The 16,686-nt window shown below is 38.4% G+C and overlaps 1 protein-coding gene across 7 annotated transcripts in view; it reads right to left on the bottom strand.

The window, feature by feature from the left end:
- PTPRG (protein tyrosine phosphatase receptor type G) overlaps nt 1–16,686 on the bottom strand; it is a 655,485-nt gene that overhangs the window by 80,393 nt on the left and 558,406 nt on the right. For 4 of the 7 annotated variants that reach the window (XM_063291518.1, XM_063291519.1, XM_063291521.1 and 1 more), the window contains exons 12-13: nt 14,995–15,760; nt 4,164–4,296 (exon numbers count right to left, since the gene is read on the bottom strand). In XM_063291518.1, coding sequence (XP_063147588.1) covers nt 4,164–4,296; nt 14,995–15,760 — 899 coding nt within the window. Of the gene's footprint in view, nt 1–4,163; nt 4,297–14,994; nt 15,899–16,686 lie in introns of all 7 variants that reach the window. The other 3 variants (XM_063291515.1, XM_063291517.1, XM_063291516.1) reach the window with 2 other exon arrangements.

Here is a 16,686-nt window from a genome sequence, read left to right as displayed (position 1 = left end):
CCAGTAAAAAAACCTTTTCACTGATATTTTAATTTGAAGTTAAATAGAAATATCGATCTAAGACATAAGATCTTTGTATCTTGTTTCAAGTGACAATCAAAAGACATCTTACCAGTTACACCTGTCCAGAATACAATGATCAAAATGTGACGTGATAGTATGCAAATGCTATTAATGGGAAACATTTGGTTTCTGGGAGCACGGTTTGAGATATCTAGATGATTATGGACTGCTGGCCTTAAAGTTGGTTTGCCCTGCACAATGAGGGATTGGAAACAAAAATCCTCAAATAAGGACCACATATAAAGAGCTGTGCACTGTAAAGTAGGAATGCTGCAATCATGATCCTGTCAGTCACCCACTTAGCCAGTTCCCGCCCTCAAAGTCACTGATCGAAAAACCAGTTATTGTGATAGGCTGCATCAAGAGATGTATAGTTTACAAACCTTAGAAGCAATTTTGTGGTGCATTGATCATGCTGCATCTCCAATATTGTATCCAATTTGGGGTACTACATTCAGACAAATTGGAACAGATTCAGAGAAAACCAGTGTAGGGATCATTAGAATAGCAACAAAATTCTATAAAGTGAAATGGAAGCATTGGGCAAGTTTAGCCTTGAGAAGAGAAGACTGATGAGTGATATGATAATACTGTTCAAATACCTGAAAGGATGTCACACAAAGGTCAAGACCTCTACTGTTCCAGAGTCCATAACTGCAATTTTTCTAACTGGTTAATAAGCATGAAGAACTGAAATGAAATAAGAGATTCAGATCTCTTGTCCCTGAAATGACCATGCATTCCAAGAGGAAAATAGATCGCAGTTGGCACAACAATGTGAACGGGGTTGGAGCTGCAGCATACTCAATTAAAAAAAGGAAAGAAGAAATTCCCTTTAATATTAATCACTGTGCAAATGAGCTAGATTAAGTTCAGCTGGAACCTTCCAGTAGTCACAATTCAGAAGCAGCCAGCTCAGATTATTAAAAAGGAAAAATGTTTCTTTGTTCTACAAAGGAGTAAATATGTATGTACAGGTGTAAATTTGTACAACTTGAAGCAACTGTTATTATTGTGTGCATGATGAACAAGGGTAAAACAGCAACAAAGTTCTGCAAGAAAGTGTAAGATCACATCCAAGTGGATAAAACTCTTAGAAATTTATTTAAAATAAAAAAGGTAGGCAACTATATTCTCAGGGTCTCTAACACATATCATGTTAGCCCACCTTATAGCTCAAGGAGCTGTGAGGAAGCCAGGTCGGTACCACCCAGTAACTAATTCAGGCAGCAAAGGGGACAGGGGTGGGGAGGGGAAGAAGCTTGCCTCTGTCTATTCCCTTTGCTTCACGGCTAAGGCTTCAAAGCAAAAGGCAGATCTGAGAATTCTAGCTCCTTCTCTTTCCCATCAATAATAATCAAATGCTGGTGTTTCTCCAAGAATGCACAAGGCTTATCAAATACTCTGAGGAAAGATTGGGTCTTTCAGTTTTGTTCACCAAGGTCTGGAGAAGGTCACTCTTCACATCAGGTAACATTTTGAGGTAGTGCTTTATTTTACCACATCTGGAAGCTACGACAAACAATGACATGTCTGGGTAAAAGGTCCCCAACTCCTCTAAGATGATGACTTGATGCATGGTTTCCCCTTAACATCTGATTTGCTCTGCTGGGTTATTTCACACTAAGCATTAGGAATTAATGGGTTGCAACAATTCTGCTTACAGCTCATAAACATTACTTAGACTGAAGATAGCATAAAGCACAAAAAGAAGGCAGGCAGGCAGGCCCAGTTATGGGAGAGGCATTTCAGGCCACCTGGCTTCCCTTTGTAATTTTTATGAAAACTAGATAGATCCTTAAAGTTAATTGCTATTTTTCACTTTACTGGTCTTCAACAGTATTTTACTGTTGGCTACAGAAAGTTTTCAGGTAAGTTGGGAATCATCAATAATACTTGAGATACTTGGGGACACATTTTAATACCTAAGAACTACAGATTCTACTGGGGCCTGGATTGGAGGCTGTATGAGCATTTATTTATTCACATGCTTTGTGAATTTGCAGATTATACAGCTTTTATTTCTCTTTAAAAAATTGAGTGGCTTAAGTGAATTTAGAATCCACCCAGATCACTGGCTATTGGACAGATGATGAAAATGATAACAATGATGAAAAGAATAATAATGCACATCTGCATGCACATATACATTTATCTCCTGGTTATATCCACCCCAAGAACTGTTCTTGTTTACAGTTATGATGGGGAGGAGAATGTCTCACTTTACAACCCTGGTGCTCAGCACAATTGTCTCCCCAGCACTTGCTTGCAAGCTTGTTGGGAGGCTGATTATATTGAAAAAGAGGGTGTGCAAAAGTACTTTCATGCACAATCTTCCACAGGTTCCTGTCACACATGGTAGAGTTACTAGCAGTTATGGTGGCAAAAGGACTACACAGATCCTGTCTCTTCATGTCTCAACAGACCCTTTGGAATCAAATATAAACCACTTTCAACAATAAAACCACAGAACCATAACAACCCTGTCATTTAAAGTAGATACTTACTACTGATTTTTCCCAAAGATGAAAAGGAAACCAAAGAAAAATCAGGCACATTATGTAAAGCACAGCCTGATGTAATAAAAAAATATGAATGTCAATGTCAAGCACCACCGATCTTTGTTAGAATGGATTCCTGTACCCTTAGCGTTTACCTCAAGGGGCCTGGGGATGATTGCCATCTATCCTCTGTGCTTATGTGCATGTACCAAATATCAGTGACTGTTCAGGCATGATATTAAAGCATGGGTGGGAGTTACAAGAAGGAAGTTCTGCAAGCTTTGAGCTCATACACTCTTCTTCCTTTCTCTTCTGGAGAGATCAGAAGCTTTTGCTTCTATTTTTAGACTAAGAGTAATGTCAATAGGTATTAGCCAAAATACATAACATTGGTTGGACGTTTGGCTATTGTGGCAAACTGCAGTTAAATAAAATGGCTGCACCAGAGGAGAGGAGAAGATACAAAATAAGGCCCACAGAGGCTTGTTCTTGCATTTCTGACTGGGACTCAGCATATGGATGCAAACATTTTTTAGGGTGTTTGGATTCATATAATGAACTTATGGACTGTGTCAGGTATGCGTGAAGAGCAAAGTGGGAAATGATGCAATCAAAGCAGAAAGCAAGCAGAAACCCTAATCCTAATCAACATTTTCCTAAACATTCAGCTACATTGTTTTTCATTAAATTGAGTTCTTTCCTAAATACCTTCTCCAGTCTTAAAATCATTACATTTAGTTTTACCCTACTAAGTAAAAATCCATGGTAGCTGAGGAGGAGGCAGAGGGCTGCATAAAACGCATGGAGGGCTGCATCAAGCCTGCAGATGATGCATTTGTATTTAAGGCCATGGAGGCCTGCCCTGCTGTTTCTGCTCATGGAAACGGTCTCACTAAGGGGGTGAGGGTGGTGCATTAGATTCTACTCTCTATATTTTTAAATGCCCATGCTCGATTTTTTACCAATGACTACCAATGTAATAATACATTCAATACTCCTTGCGTTGTTCAGTGATATGTACGTGGGTCAGTTATGAGTAACTAAAAAGCTACCTCCCCTGGGATTTCTTCTGGAGTAAACCACCTCAGTTTGTGGCTGTAGATATTGTCATTTTATGAAATGAAAGCAAACATAGTTCATAGTGATCCCATCAGAAGTGCTATTACAGAGCAAGATACCTTGGGCCTGCTCATTTAATCTCAATTAGATGCAGCATTAAAAATGGATTTTTCTCCATCTGTATGTTCTCACATGCTGTTGAACCCCGCTCCTGTAATCCCCAACTATTATCCAGGAATGATGGAAGCTGAGGCCTAACAGATCCAGGAAGCCAAGATTTGGAATCACCGGTCAGGTGATCTCAGGGAATGGAGGACTTCCTCAGAATTTCTTCAATTACTTGATATTGGAGTCCTCTACATACGAAGGACATGCCCATCTCATACATCATGTTCATGACATAAAATCGTTGAGCTGGAAATTAAGAGCTGATTATCAAAGGTTTTTCTCTCATGACAAAAGTGCAGTGGAAAGAGAATAGAGAATAAAGTCACAAAAACATTGACCATCATATAGTTCAGATTGTTTAGAAAGGCTCACCTCCAGTAAACTAGCACAGCAATAAGAAGGATGAGGCACACAAATGTCAAGGCTGAGACCACAATGAGAGGAATGATCCATTCCATTTTGCCACGAGTGGGTCTGGTGGTCATGCTGGAAATATTCTTGTCTGCTGCACAATAAAGCAAACAGCAACAACAAAACAGGTCATTACAGAAAACAAATTGTGGTAAGTAACTTATACAGGTAAACAACACTAACCTATTGTCATTCTACCCTAGCACAGAAGTAAAGCTGGGTTGGCTCTGCAGGGCAGCCCAGCAACGTTGGGATCCACTCATTAAAGTGTTCCCACAGATTTATGGCTTTTACATTTCCTTCTGGGTGAGGATACATCCTTAAACCATCTCAGGCAAAAGAGGATATATGACTTTTAAAAAATCTACTTTGTCCTACAGAACAACAGGCAGATTCCAAAATAAAGATGAATGCTCTGTAAAATATGGTGAGCACGAAGTTTAAAGGAAAACCTCACTGAATAAGAGACAGAGATATCATGAGGTTGAAGCACCTGTTTGATTCTTAAAACTCCTCCACAATGGGAAAATTGTCCCTGGTCTGGGGTTTTTGAAGGCCTGCTCCAAAGGGGCTTCAGGTGGGAAGGATTTGATTCACCAGTGGGGACATTTCACTGATAGAAGGGCATTGCTGCATATGAGTCATAGCTTTAATTCCTACAGTTCTTGGCATGGATAAAAATGTAAAACTGTCCTTCAGTGCAAATGGTTTTTGAGGGGATGTCTTAGACTTGTTAGCAGAAGTACTACGTAAAGTCATATTTTTGTGCTTAAAAAACCAAATGAACAAATATACCTTCATGTCTTCCTTAAGCCAAAATGTTTTCAAAATCTCCTTTAAAAATATTGTGAAAAGGCCAGGTCTACACAGATTAAATTCATCACTGGTTACAGCAAACAGTGACCAATATTTCAATAGGTTGAACTACCAGGATAATGATCAATTTAACCCAATAATGAAGTTCCTTCAGATCTTAAAAATACAGTTTGCAGCTTTTTTCATATTTTGCGTTAATCTTTTTATGGATGTTTCCATTCTTGCTGATTTCATATTCTATTTTTAGTGATATTGTCTATCATTTGTTTTTTATATTTCTGCAATATTTCAGAAATTATTTCTATGGTTTTTCAATCTATTACACTTCTGTTATGTAAACATACAGATATTATTCCATGATAGCTGAGCTGATCTATTTCCAACAAACTGGATTCCTGAGCGGGCCCTTTGTTAATGAGTACGGAAACTTTTATGGACCAGCATTTTGTCTATGACAGCCAGTTTGGTGTAGTGGTTAAGGCACCAGATAGAAACCAGGAGACAGAGTTCTAGTCCCACCTTAGGCACGAAGCCAGCTGGGGGACCTTGGGCCAGTCCCTCTCTCTCAGCCTTAGAAAGAAGGCAAGGGCAAGTCACATCTGAAAATCTTGCCAAGAAAACTGCAGGGACTTGGAGAAAAGTCTATAATGTTTATCAGTGGGCTCCCTTCTCCAACCGCATTGAATAAATTGGTTATGCAGCCAAAAGTGTGCTGCTTAATATCTTAGCGTTCTCAGCCAATTAGGTATCGCTTTCAGTATACTGATCTATGCATATATAAAACCAGTTTATATTCTACTTTAAAATAATCTTGATAAATATGTATTGTATCAAACGTTAATATGGCATTCAGTGGTTTACAATTTTTATCTTATGAAATTGATGACACTGGGAATATGGGGAGGTCATAAATGTATTAAGAGACAGGGCATAATTATTTCAGCTTGGGCAACTGATGCAAAAATGCAGCCTCCTGACCACATTTGCCAGCAAGTTGATAAGCGACCTGGCATTTAAACTGACCAACCTCAGTTCCAGGACAAACCCTCTTTTCACTCCACTACTGTAGATGGTTCAAAAGGAGGACATAATAAAGAAACAGTAAGAGAGGAAAGTGTGAGGAATAATCAGAAGGACAGCAATATTCACAGCAATCAGTTTTGCAATCCTCTAAATTTCTTCTTTAGTGTGGCAGTGTAGTAAACTTGAAGACTAATGTTGTAGCCTGAAATGCAGAACCCCAAAATCAAGTTTCATTTTACCTGGGGAATCAATAAGGCACAAGAGCACATTTCATGTTAGAAGTAACTAATACAATGCAACACATATAGTGAACATGCCTCTTTGTACCCATTTGAATCCATAGAACGTAAAATCACAAGCCATGGGCTCTGTTGGACATTACCTTGAACCAAGATGCCCATCTCACTCTTTTAAATTTACATTGCTTTATGTATAAGGTTTTTCAGAAACTCTAGTTAATTCTGTTGTGCGATCCTATCCTTTTGCTACTTGTGTTTTCTGATTTTGTTCTCAAACAGCAGCAAATCTTAGCAGAGAAATATAGTTGTCTATTTATGAAAAGAAGGAAATACAGACAGAGCAGAAAACAGTTTATTATACAACATTGTTCATCTGGTGGAAATTTTATAATAATAAAAATGATATAATCACTACTCAGAGCTGACAATGATTAAAACTTATACAACATTAAAATTAATTAAAAGGAAAATAAAACCTAGGCAGAATAAGCAAATACTAAAGTAAAGTGGATAAAATATTCAATTAAAAATTTCAAATGCCTTCTGAAGTCAGAAGATCTTGAGTAGGGAGAATGTTATTCTGGCTTTCCAAGACAGGTTTAGGTGGAGAAAGAATGAGATCAGACATTCCTGCTGTAAATACACAGCAGAGTCTTCACAGCTACAACCTTAAGTACAATAACTAGAGAGTAACTTTGCTAAATTAAAGTGGCCCATTTGAACACAAGATAGAAGACTATGGTTTTAGTGTCTACTGGCCCATGGAAGGAAGTATACCTATCAGAGCTTGCTATCCAAAGGTCACAGATTAGGAGGGAAGAAAGACAGTGCTAGGAGTTTATAAATTGTAGGCAGGACAAAAGGAGAACAGGATAGGAGAATCATCGTCATCATCACCATCATCCAGAAGTTAAGTGCAATGTTAACTTTGAATATTTCCCATTAGGGGCTTAGAGGGTCCTTGAAAAAATAAACAATTACTCTGGTAAGGTTAAAAACAAAGTAAATATTGAACATAGTCATATAAGCCATGACTTTGGAAAAGAGGATGATTTGCATTAATAGTTCAGATTAAAACAGTTGTGCTGTTAAATAGTTTCCTGCGCTTTATGACACCAGCCCAGAAACCTGGTTTTTGCACTGATTACACTGTCAGCAATATAGTTTCAAAGAGAATTGACACACTTGACACTAAACATGCCCTAGGTTAAAAAAAAAAAAAGCAATAAAGCAATACAAAAATGCAGAAAGAGAATAGGATTTGATTTAGAGGATGACTAGAATTTGGAAGGGACAAGTGAATTAACCATTAGCAGACAATACCTAGTAACGCAGGATGTGATGTTTTAAAAAGCTCTGTGGATTAAATGGAACCTACTAGGATTAGCTAATGTTTTATGGGAGTGGAGGCATGGTTTGGATAATGGTAGAGAAACCACTGTTCCAAATTTCATTAATATGATCTTTACCTTTGATCCTGTAATTCAAGATAACCCATAGTTTGTTCACTTGATAATCCCATTAGTCATCCCTAGCACAGAATGATGTTTGTAATATGCTCTGTTTATTTGCACAGACTAAAGTCAGTATCTGGTTCAAAGCAATGCGACTTGAAATCTTAATTACTTAATTACTGAAAGCTTTCTTAAACGTCTCAGCAGCTTAAAAATATGAAGACACCAATTATCATTTACAGCAAGAGTAGACCAGAAATGGATGCTACAATACACTCCAAATGTTTTTGAGTATGTTCTTTTATCATTGGCTACAATATCTGAGATCAAGGGGAATTGATTTTAAAACACCTACAGGACACCAGACTGGAGTAGGTTTATACTCCTAAGCCACAGAAATAATTCAATCATTAAAAAGAGCTGTTTTGATTAAGGCTATGTATCTGTATCATAAACTGTATCATACTTTACTATGTTGATTTTTGTACCCCGATTCTTAAATTTTAACTAACAATTTTATTTGTACTGTTATATGATTTTATAGCTTGTTTAATCAGTTGTGACCCTTTTGTTTTGTTTTGCTGGTCAGTGAGTGAAATAAAATGACTGACTGATTAAGGCTATGAAAAGTTATGAGTAGTTTTTTAAAAAAAAGAAATATAATTTTAAGGGTTTTGAATTATAAAATGTAGCAATTTTTTTAAAGATTTTTTAAATCCAACCTTTATTTTATAAATAACTCTAGGTGGGGAACATACCTAACACTCCTTCCTCCTCCTATTTTCCCCACAACAGCAACCCTGTGAGGTGAGTTGGGCTGAGAGAGAATGACTGGCCCAAGGTCACCCAGCCGGCTTTCATGCCTAAGGCAGAACTAGAACTCCCAGTCTCCTGGTTTCCAGCCCAGAGCCTTAACCACTAGACCAAACTGGCTCTGTACTCTATATTGCTATTCAAGCTTGAAATGTGAAGTTTCTTAAATGTCTTGTGTGCCAGCCACTGTGATCATAAATACATTCATTTGGAAGTCTCTCTCAGTAGAATGAAATGTATGTTTCAAATATGCATGTGTAGGAGAACAGCGTTGGAAATTCATGACCCACTCAATATTTTTCCACCTTCTGCTAAATAGCTGAGTTTAAATGATTAAGAATGATTAAAGTCTATATATTTAAAAAAATTGTCTTAGAGTATTCTGTATGATGGAAACAAAACACCATCCTCAGTTTAGTGGACTCTCATTTTTAAGACAATTATTTATTTATTTGCATGCCACCTAAATCCCTGGAATAACTTTAGGTGGCAATGAAGACAATTAATATCATTATTTATTTATTTGTCAAATTTATATAGCCGCCCATCTCACAGTTAGTTTGTAGCTAAAAGCTATTTATTTATTTATACAAAATATCCATATTCTGATCTCTTCCATAAACTCCAGGTGGAATTTATTGTTTTAAGATATTTACATCAGTAAATATCTTAAAACAATAAATGAAAAACCCTTAATTAAACATAGTATAAAACAATTAAAATGGCTTCATGAAAAAACAAACAAACAAACAAACAATCCCCAAATGCTGGCTGAAAAAGCCAGTTTTTCGTTGCATTCAGAAAAACCAAAACTGTGGTGGACATTTTGAACTCTGAGGGACAGGGACCGCACTTTAAGAAACACTGTTCTAGAGAGATGAGGCTAGTCCTGAAAGTCTGGGCATGGCTCTTTTTCACATTCTCAGGAGAGGGGATCACAACATCCCTTCTGAGTCCAATGACCAAGAGCAGATGCCATTTGGAGATGATCCTGTAGGTAACCTGGGCCTAAAACCATATATGGCTTTACAGTTAATATAAGCATCTTGAAGTTTCCTCAGAAAATCACTAGTAACCAATGTAACAGCCATAGTATGGCTGTCATGTTGCAGCAGTCCTCTCCCACCAGTACTGCGTCTACTGCATTTGGTGCCAACCATAGCTTCTGGGTCATACTCAAAGGAAGCCCTGAGTAGACTACAATGCAGTAGTCCAATCCTGTAATAGCATGAGTAACTGTCACTAGGGCCTCCCCATCTAACTATAACAGACTACAACTGGTAGACCAGCCAAAGGTAGGCAAAAGCTCTCCTGGCTTCAGATTCCACCTGCCAATCTAGTAAATCCATGAGATCCCCAAATCACAGATCTGCTCTTTCAGGGGGAGTGAGACTCTACCAAGAGTCTGTATAAGGGATCCCAGAGGATTTCTTGACAATAGCAACTCCATCATGCTGGGATTCAGTTTCAACTAGCTTTGTCCCATCTGGTCCCTTACTGCCTCCAGACTTCAAGTAAGGACCACTGTTGCATCTGCTGCCTGGCCTGGCCTGGAGATATATAATTATTATCAATATATTAATGGCACCTCACTTGAAACCCATGCATGAAGTGCCCCAGTGGTTTCCTACAGATGTTAAAATATGGGGGGGAGAGCCAAACCCTATGGCACCATATACAGTAGTGGTCAAGAGTTTGATCACTCATACCCCAGGCTTATAAACTGGTACCACCCAGTCAACAAGGAGTGGAACCACTGCAGTGGCCCAACTCCCATATTTCACAGACAATTCAGGGGGTACTAGAGTCAATAGTATCAAATGCCACTGAGAGCTCTAATAGGACCAGAAGAGCTGCATTTTCTCTATTCAATGCTGAATAAAAAGGAACAAAACAATCTCCTTCATCCCAGGTAGTTCAGCCACATTTTCCACAATCTTTCCTAGAGGAAGAGGAGGAGGAGGAGGACGACAACAACGGAAGACTGGGTAGAAGTTGTTTAATACTGTCAAATAAAGAGATGGTTTCTTTAGATGAGAGAAACCCAACTGCTTCCCTGTTTTTAGAGGCTGTTATGGATGTTTTCATTGTTCTTTAAAATGATAGTAAACCAATCTGGGACCTTATACTGCCATTTCATGTGTCTTCTGCTTCAAAACATCCAGAAAGCATGTCACTAATTTTCAGCATCAGCATTAAAAGCAGAAACATGGCTACTTTCAAGTTCAAATTTATGCGTGACGTTCTTTTGCAAACATGGTGGAGCACGTGTGCATGGAAGGGAGCTTCCCTTTACACCTGGATGTGAAGCCTCTGGCCTGTGGGACTCAGCTGTGAGAGCTTCATCTTTGAGGACAGTGGGAACACCCCCAGCCATCAAAAACTGTATTTGCTGGCATCTCAGACGGAGCACCCCCAAGCATGCCACACAGCCATTGTAATGAGAGACACAGGACTAACCCTTTCTGGGTATATCTCTCTATCTCTGTCTATACACACACATACCACAAACACATATCTTGAAAGAAAGAGAGAGAGAAACTTAACAAGACATTTACATTGGTGGGCATGGGTGACAATTGCTTTTCTGATAGTATTTTAGCATGAACATAGAGATCGCCACCCAGAGTCACTTGTCTGAGATGGGCAACTATAGAAATTGAATATAATAATAATAATAATAATAATACAAAGTATATAAAACATTTCCCAGAAAAGTTGCTGAAGGTACCCCTGAGCTCCCAACATGGATCCATCACTGACACACCTATAAAAAAAGCAGCCTGTTGTAGGATATTGAAAAGAATGTGTGAAATAAACAGAAAGGAACACATATTTCTAGTTCTCTGCATTCCAGCAACCAACCATTAATAAAAGGCTAGCCTTTTTAGTTTTAAATTTTAGATAAAGGCAATTCAGAGGCAATAAATAAATATCCTGTACGTTTTTTGTAACTTTGCCCATTTTTTTAAAGGTGAGGAAACTCCCGTTTTGCTAAGGAATGCAAACACTTTTTGATGGCATATGTCACTGCTACATTAATTCAGTTTGCCTTTTGTTGGCTTGGAATTTATCCCAGGAAGAGAATGGAAGAGAATGAATATATGTACGTATGTATGTGTAGACGCACACACACTCACACGCAGATGGTTTCTGCCTCAGAGAATTCTACCTAGCGTGATCACCAACACTTTGACCACTATTTGTCAACAAAGTGAAATCAGCAACTATTCCATGGCAATTAGGGTTCTAAGAAAACCTCATCCAATAGTTTTCACCCACTGTGGATCCCAGCGAAGAGAACTATGTAAGACCGTTATGGATGCCCCAGCATTATGAACTGATATCAAAGATGTTAGGTAATGATACTAACCTCACCCTCACAGGGTCAAACACGAATCTATTCTACATACTTAATAGCATTTAGCAGAGCACTTGTTCAGTGAAGAAAACAACCATTATGAAAAACATTTCCTTGAATAAAAACCTCCCTCAGTCATACCTGGTTACCGCAGAAACGTAAGGGTAGTACGTAAGCTTAATTCTACGGGAATAAAGAGAGACAGAAGGCCTGACATGAGAGATTACTAAGATCCAAAATACAGCCTAGTAGATCCATTTTCCCAGAGATCCCTCTTCAATAGATGCAGTTCTGTGTCCTAATTAATAAACAGTGAAATAGAAATAGATCGAGAGGGGGCTTCCAGCACAGCAGAAGCCATTCAATATAATCCTAGACGTGTCCGAGTTTTACAAGCCTGTAAACACTGAATACTCACTGAAATGCAAGCTCTTGTCCATTCAGTCACAGGTATGGCTCTCCTTTCTCTGTACACTTTAGTATGTTTTTCCTGCTTAGACTGCCAACCCCCCCCCCCCCCCCCAGTGTCATATTATGTGTACACAGTCTGCCAGCAAAATCTGGTCTGATTCTTTTGTTTACCTACATGCAAACTGCCAGAGTGGCTGCAGGCTTCTGCAAGCTGCACTGCAAAAATATTCAAGAATGACAAGAAATGATAACTTAATAATTCTTGCCACATATGGAGAAAGAGGGGGACCTCCTCCATGCACAGATGCTTAATTATCCTAATGAGGTTATCTCCAAAGTTTTTTGCACAAACTCCAGCTTATTTTAAATACCGTACTGCAGTGTTTTAAATACTATACTGCAATCCGAGTAGACCAGACCCCGGCCATTCAGCCCAAAAGTTCATTGCTGCCTGATTGATAGACTGAAATCCGTCGCTTGCTAGATAAATGGTGGTGGTGGGAACGACAACTTTTCCCCCAGTGGATCCTGAGATTTAAAGATTTATCAGCCTTCCAAAAAAATAAGGGTGATAAGATAGTGACAGTTTTTCGTAAGGACAAGACTGTAAGGTCTGTGTGTCAGGCATTGTTTAAAACTTACTATATTAACTCAATAGAAAGATGAGGTTTTTACCAAGGACCTGTGGTAAGCTGGACACTGCGTAGGATTTTTGTGTGTGCTTCCCCCACCCCAAAGCCCACATCTTCTTTCTTTTTGGAGGAGATCTTCTTAAACTCAGGATGATAATTATGCTTGTCTTTGGGGGCTGTGGCTATACTGTGCTTTAGATGTAATTATTATTTAGCACTGGACAGTACTCAGAACTTATGAAAAGCACACTCTAAAACAGGGGTCCTCTATCTCTTCAGCTCATTAACCCCCTCATGAAGTTTCAGATTGTTTATCAACCCGCAAACATTTATTATATCAAAACAATTTAATGAATACTACTTCAAATAATAGAGTAATATTAACAACACTGATCCCTTGGATAGTTCCATTGACACTTGGGGGTCAGTATTGACCACTCTGGAGAACCCTGATCTAAAATGTCATCAGATAGCTTACACTTTTCCAGCTATAAGCAGAAAGTCTAACAGGAAAAGGGGAGAAATAACAGCAATATTTGTACTAGTTCATTACAAGACAACCTACTCTGCCCTCTGCAGGTTTAGTAGCAGTGATGCAAATTTTGCTTACATTCATTACAACTTCCATACAGAGTGACAAAGAATGGGTTGTACTCTGGATGCACATATACTTCTTTCAGATATTCTGGGTTGATGCCATTTCATCCATAGATCCTCCGGTATGGCTTTAGTTAATTTTTACTAGGAATTCAATAGGTTCTCTTCACCCTGCTCTACAGAATCAAAACTATGCAAACTCTTTCATGGAATCATGTATTTATCTAAACCATGTTCACCTTTGGCTTTTAATAATCAGCCAAGCATTCCAGTCAGATTGATCAGACTACATGATCTTATCTGGAGTTAAAAGCATGTGCATGTCTATGAGTAAGACTCAGGAGGAGGAGCCTGGATGCCAGAGTCCATATGCTGTTTTCATACGCCAGTTCTTTCTGAATGCTATCTGGTCTCCTTGACTTGTACTTCTTTAAGTCTGTGAGCATCCTTCAGAGTCTCTTTTGTGGCTACTTTGATGAGCAACATCTCTTCTGATTCATCACCCAAGAAGGAAAGCTCAAGCATTAGGCCTCTCTCCTATACAGTTCCTTGTTTAGCTGAATGTAAAGAACACCTTTATCCTATCATCCATGAGCGTGCCTGCCTCTTCCACTTCTGTGGTCCAATAGTCTTCCTGTTTGTTTGGAAGTCTTCCCTCTTTTAATTATGTTTTTCATTTATTCTAATCTAGCTATACTTCAACATCCCCTTTGTTACACACTCACAATTCACTGGCCTGCTTGTCCTTTTAATTTGGACTCTACTTTTCAAAGGATGATCTTTTCTCCTTAGTAGTTTCTGAACTACAGAACAAGCTTCAGAGCTTTCTGATCAGCAAATAAACATGTGTAACCTTTATTATTTTTCTAGCAACTGTTAGGACTCTTCTGTCCACCACTGTTCAATTTGAACTATTATTACTGTTTTATTAATGGCCATATATTATCCATTGTTATTCTAAAAGCTTAAGACTTGTATTTAGTAGTAATTCAGGTAAGTTACTAAAATGAAGACTGCTTGGAGAAAAGAATTTTTGTATGGTACAAGAATAACCCTATATTAATAACACAATAAATACAAGAGCATACCTGAAATGAGGAAAAGTTGCATAAACTATAAATAACTTATTAGGAGTAACTGAAGAACCATACCAAGCTTCAGAGCTTTCTGATCAGCAAATAAATATGTGTAATCTTTATTATTTTTTTCCGAATTACTGTTTATCTTGGTCAATAAATCTATGAAATAAAAATGAATTACCAGTCGAAGCGAATGAATTGTTAGGAATACAGCATGGAAACTTGTTTCTGTATGAAACGGGTGTCTACATTTTCTAAGAAGCGTAATAAAAGTATGAACCCCCAAACTGATAACAGTTGAAAAGCACTGGTGTTTTTTGTTGTGATAAAAAAAAAAATTCAACCCACTTCCACAAAAACAACTCACCTGGATGAATGGTAATAAATCTGTTATCTTTTGGTAAAGGTGTTGATGCTGTTTCTGGCCTTCTTGGAATTTCACCAGTATATTGTTCATTTATGAATAATGTCGGCACTTGGGTGGAACTGACTGTTTTGAACTGAGTGTCTATTCCTGTAACAACTTCTCCTCTTCCAGGAGTCCTACCTGTTGGAATAATATTTTGGCTTTGCTCGTGATCAGATATAGTTTCATTCCCTCCCTCCTCCATAGTTCTGTTGGGAGCAAGAGTGGTGTTTGTAGCTTCACTATTATCTTGTATTTCAGCAGCTTTGGTCACATCATTTTTTTCTTTTTTTTCTGAATCCTTTTCTCTCTCTTCTTCATGCTCTCTTTCGCCATCCTCACTTTCACTTTTTTCGTCTTTCTCTCCATCCTCTGCTCCTTCATTGTCTTTTGTGAGAGCAGAATCATTGTCTGGCCCCGGAGAAGACAATGCCTCAGTGGTAGCCACCACTGGCCTGACCGACTGTTTATTAGTAGAGGCAGAGGTTGGGAGCCGAGTTGGCCACACAGTACTAGGAAAAGAAGAAATGCCACTGCTACTAAATCCAAGGCCGGCCAGTAAGGTACTGGTGACTACTGAAGCCACCGTGGCCTGGCTCCCACTAGAGGAAGGCCCCATCCCTGTTGCCATGGACACAAAAGAAAAGGGGAGGCCTGAGGAAGTCCAAGTAGAAGACCCAGAACTGATGGGAGCCATGTCGGCTGAAGGTGCTGGAGAAGCTGTCGGCTTGAAGAAATCACCAGGGGGAACAAGAGAAGAAAACACAGCAGAAAGAGCATCAGTAGAGGTACCTGACATGCTACCTCGGCTCTTTTTTCCTTTTGTTTTCTTTTTCTTTCCAACCACTCCATTCTGCCCATTATTCTGTTTAAATAAGACAAGTATATTTAAACAATTGTAGTTAAAGCTAGCTGGCAGCAATGCAAAATTTACAAGACAAACAACACAGAAGACATAAAACAGCTTGTTATGTTTGAAAGAGGCTCTTCTGCTGTCAAATTACAGATACAATTACTTTAATCTAGAAGATTAAGAGCACAATCCAAAGCATATTTACTTAAAATGAAGACCCATTACATTCACTGGGGCTGATCTCTAGGGAAATGAATCCAGAATTGCAGTCAAAATAAGTCAAAATAAGGTATTTAAGGTAGTCTATCATTAACTCTTCTTCTGTCCCAACAGTGGAGCTATGATCCAGCCAGTTATGGAAAACATGCTTACATCTTCCCTATAGAAATAAATGGGACCTAGGAAAACAATTTTAGGTTGATTGTGTATGGGTATCTTTTGCCAAATCTCAACAACTTTTAAATTATGTAATGTTGCATTATCTTCTTTATCGTAGGGTGGTTTCCATTTGTGTTCCATTTTGTAAAATATGTTTATGAAGTATGCATAGGATGAATTGATTGATTGGTAATATTTTTCTCTTTTTCCTGAGCAGGTATTTTTACTATTCAGCAATTGAATAAATGGCTTCTTAACAGGTTTGCAGTTTATAATATTAATAGCTTAAGAGCCTTCTTCAGTAACATTCAAGTTGCCTTGAATCTTCATTTACTACACTGAAATATTTTGGTGTATCCTGCTCATAGCTTCCAATTAAAATTGTCCATAGGAAATTGATACAGCTCCAAAACAGGAAATGG

The sequence above is a fragment of the Candoia aspera genome, chromosome 2 (genome assembly GCF_035149785.1).
Source record: "Candoia aspera isolate rCanAsp1 chromosome 2, rCanAsp1.hap2, whole genome shotgun sequence".
In the NCBI taxonomy this organism is placed as follows: Eukaryota; Metazoa; Chordata; class Lepidosauria; order Squamata; family Boidae; genus Candoia; species Candoia aspera.
This window is presented reverse-complemented; position numbering and strand designations above follow the sequence as displayed.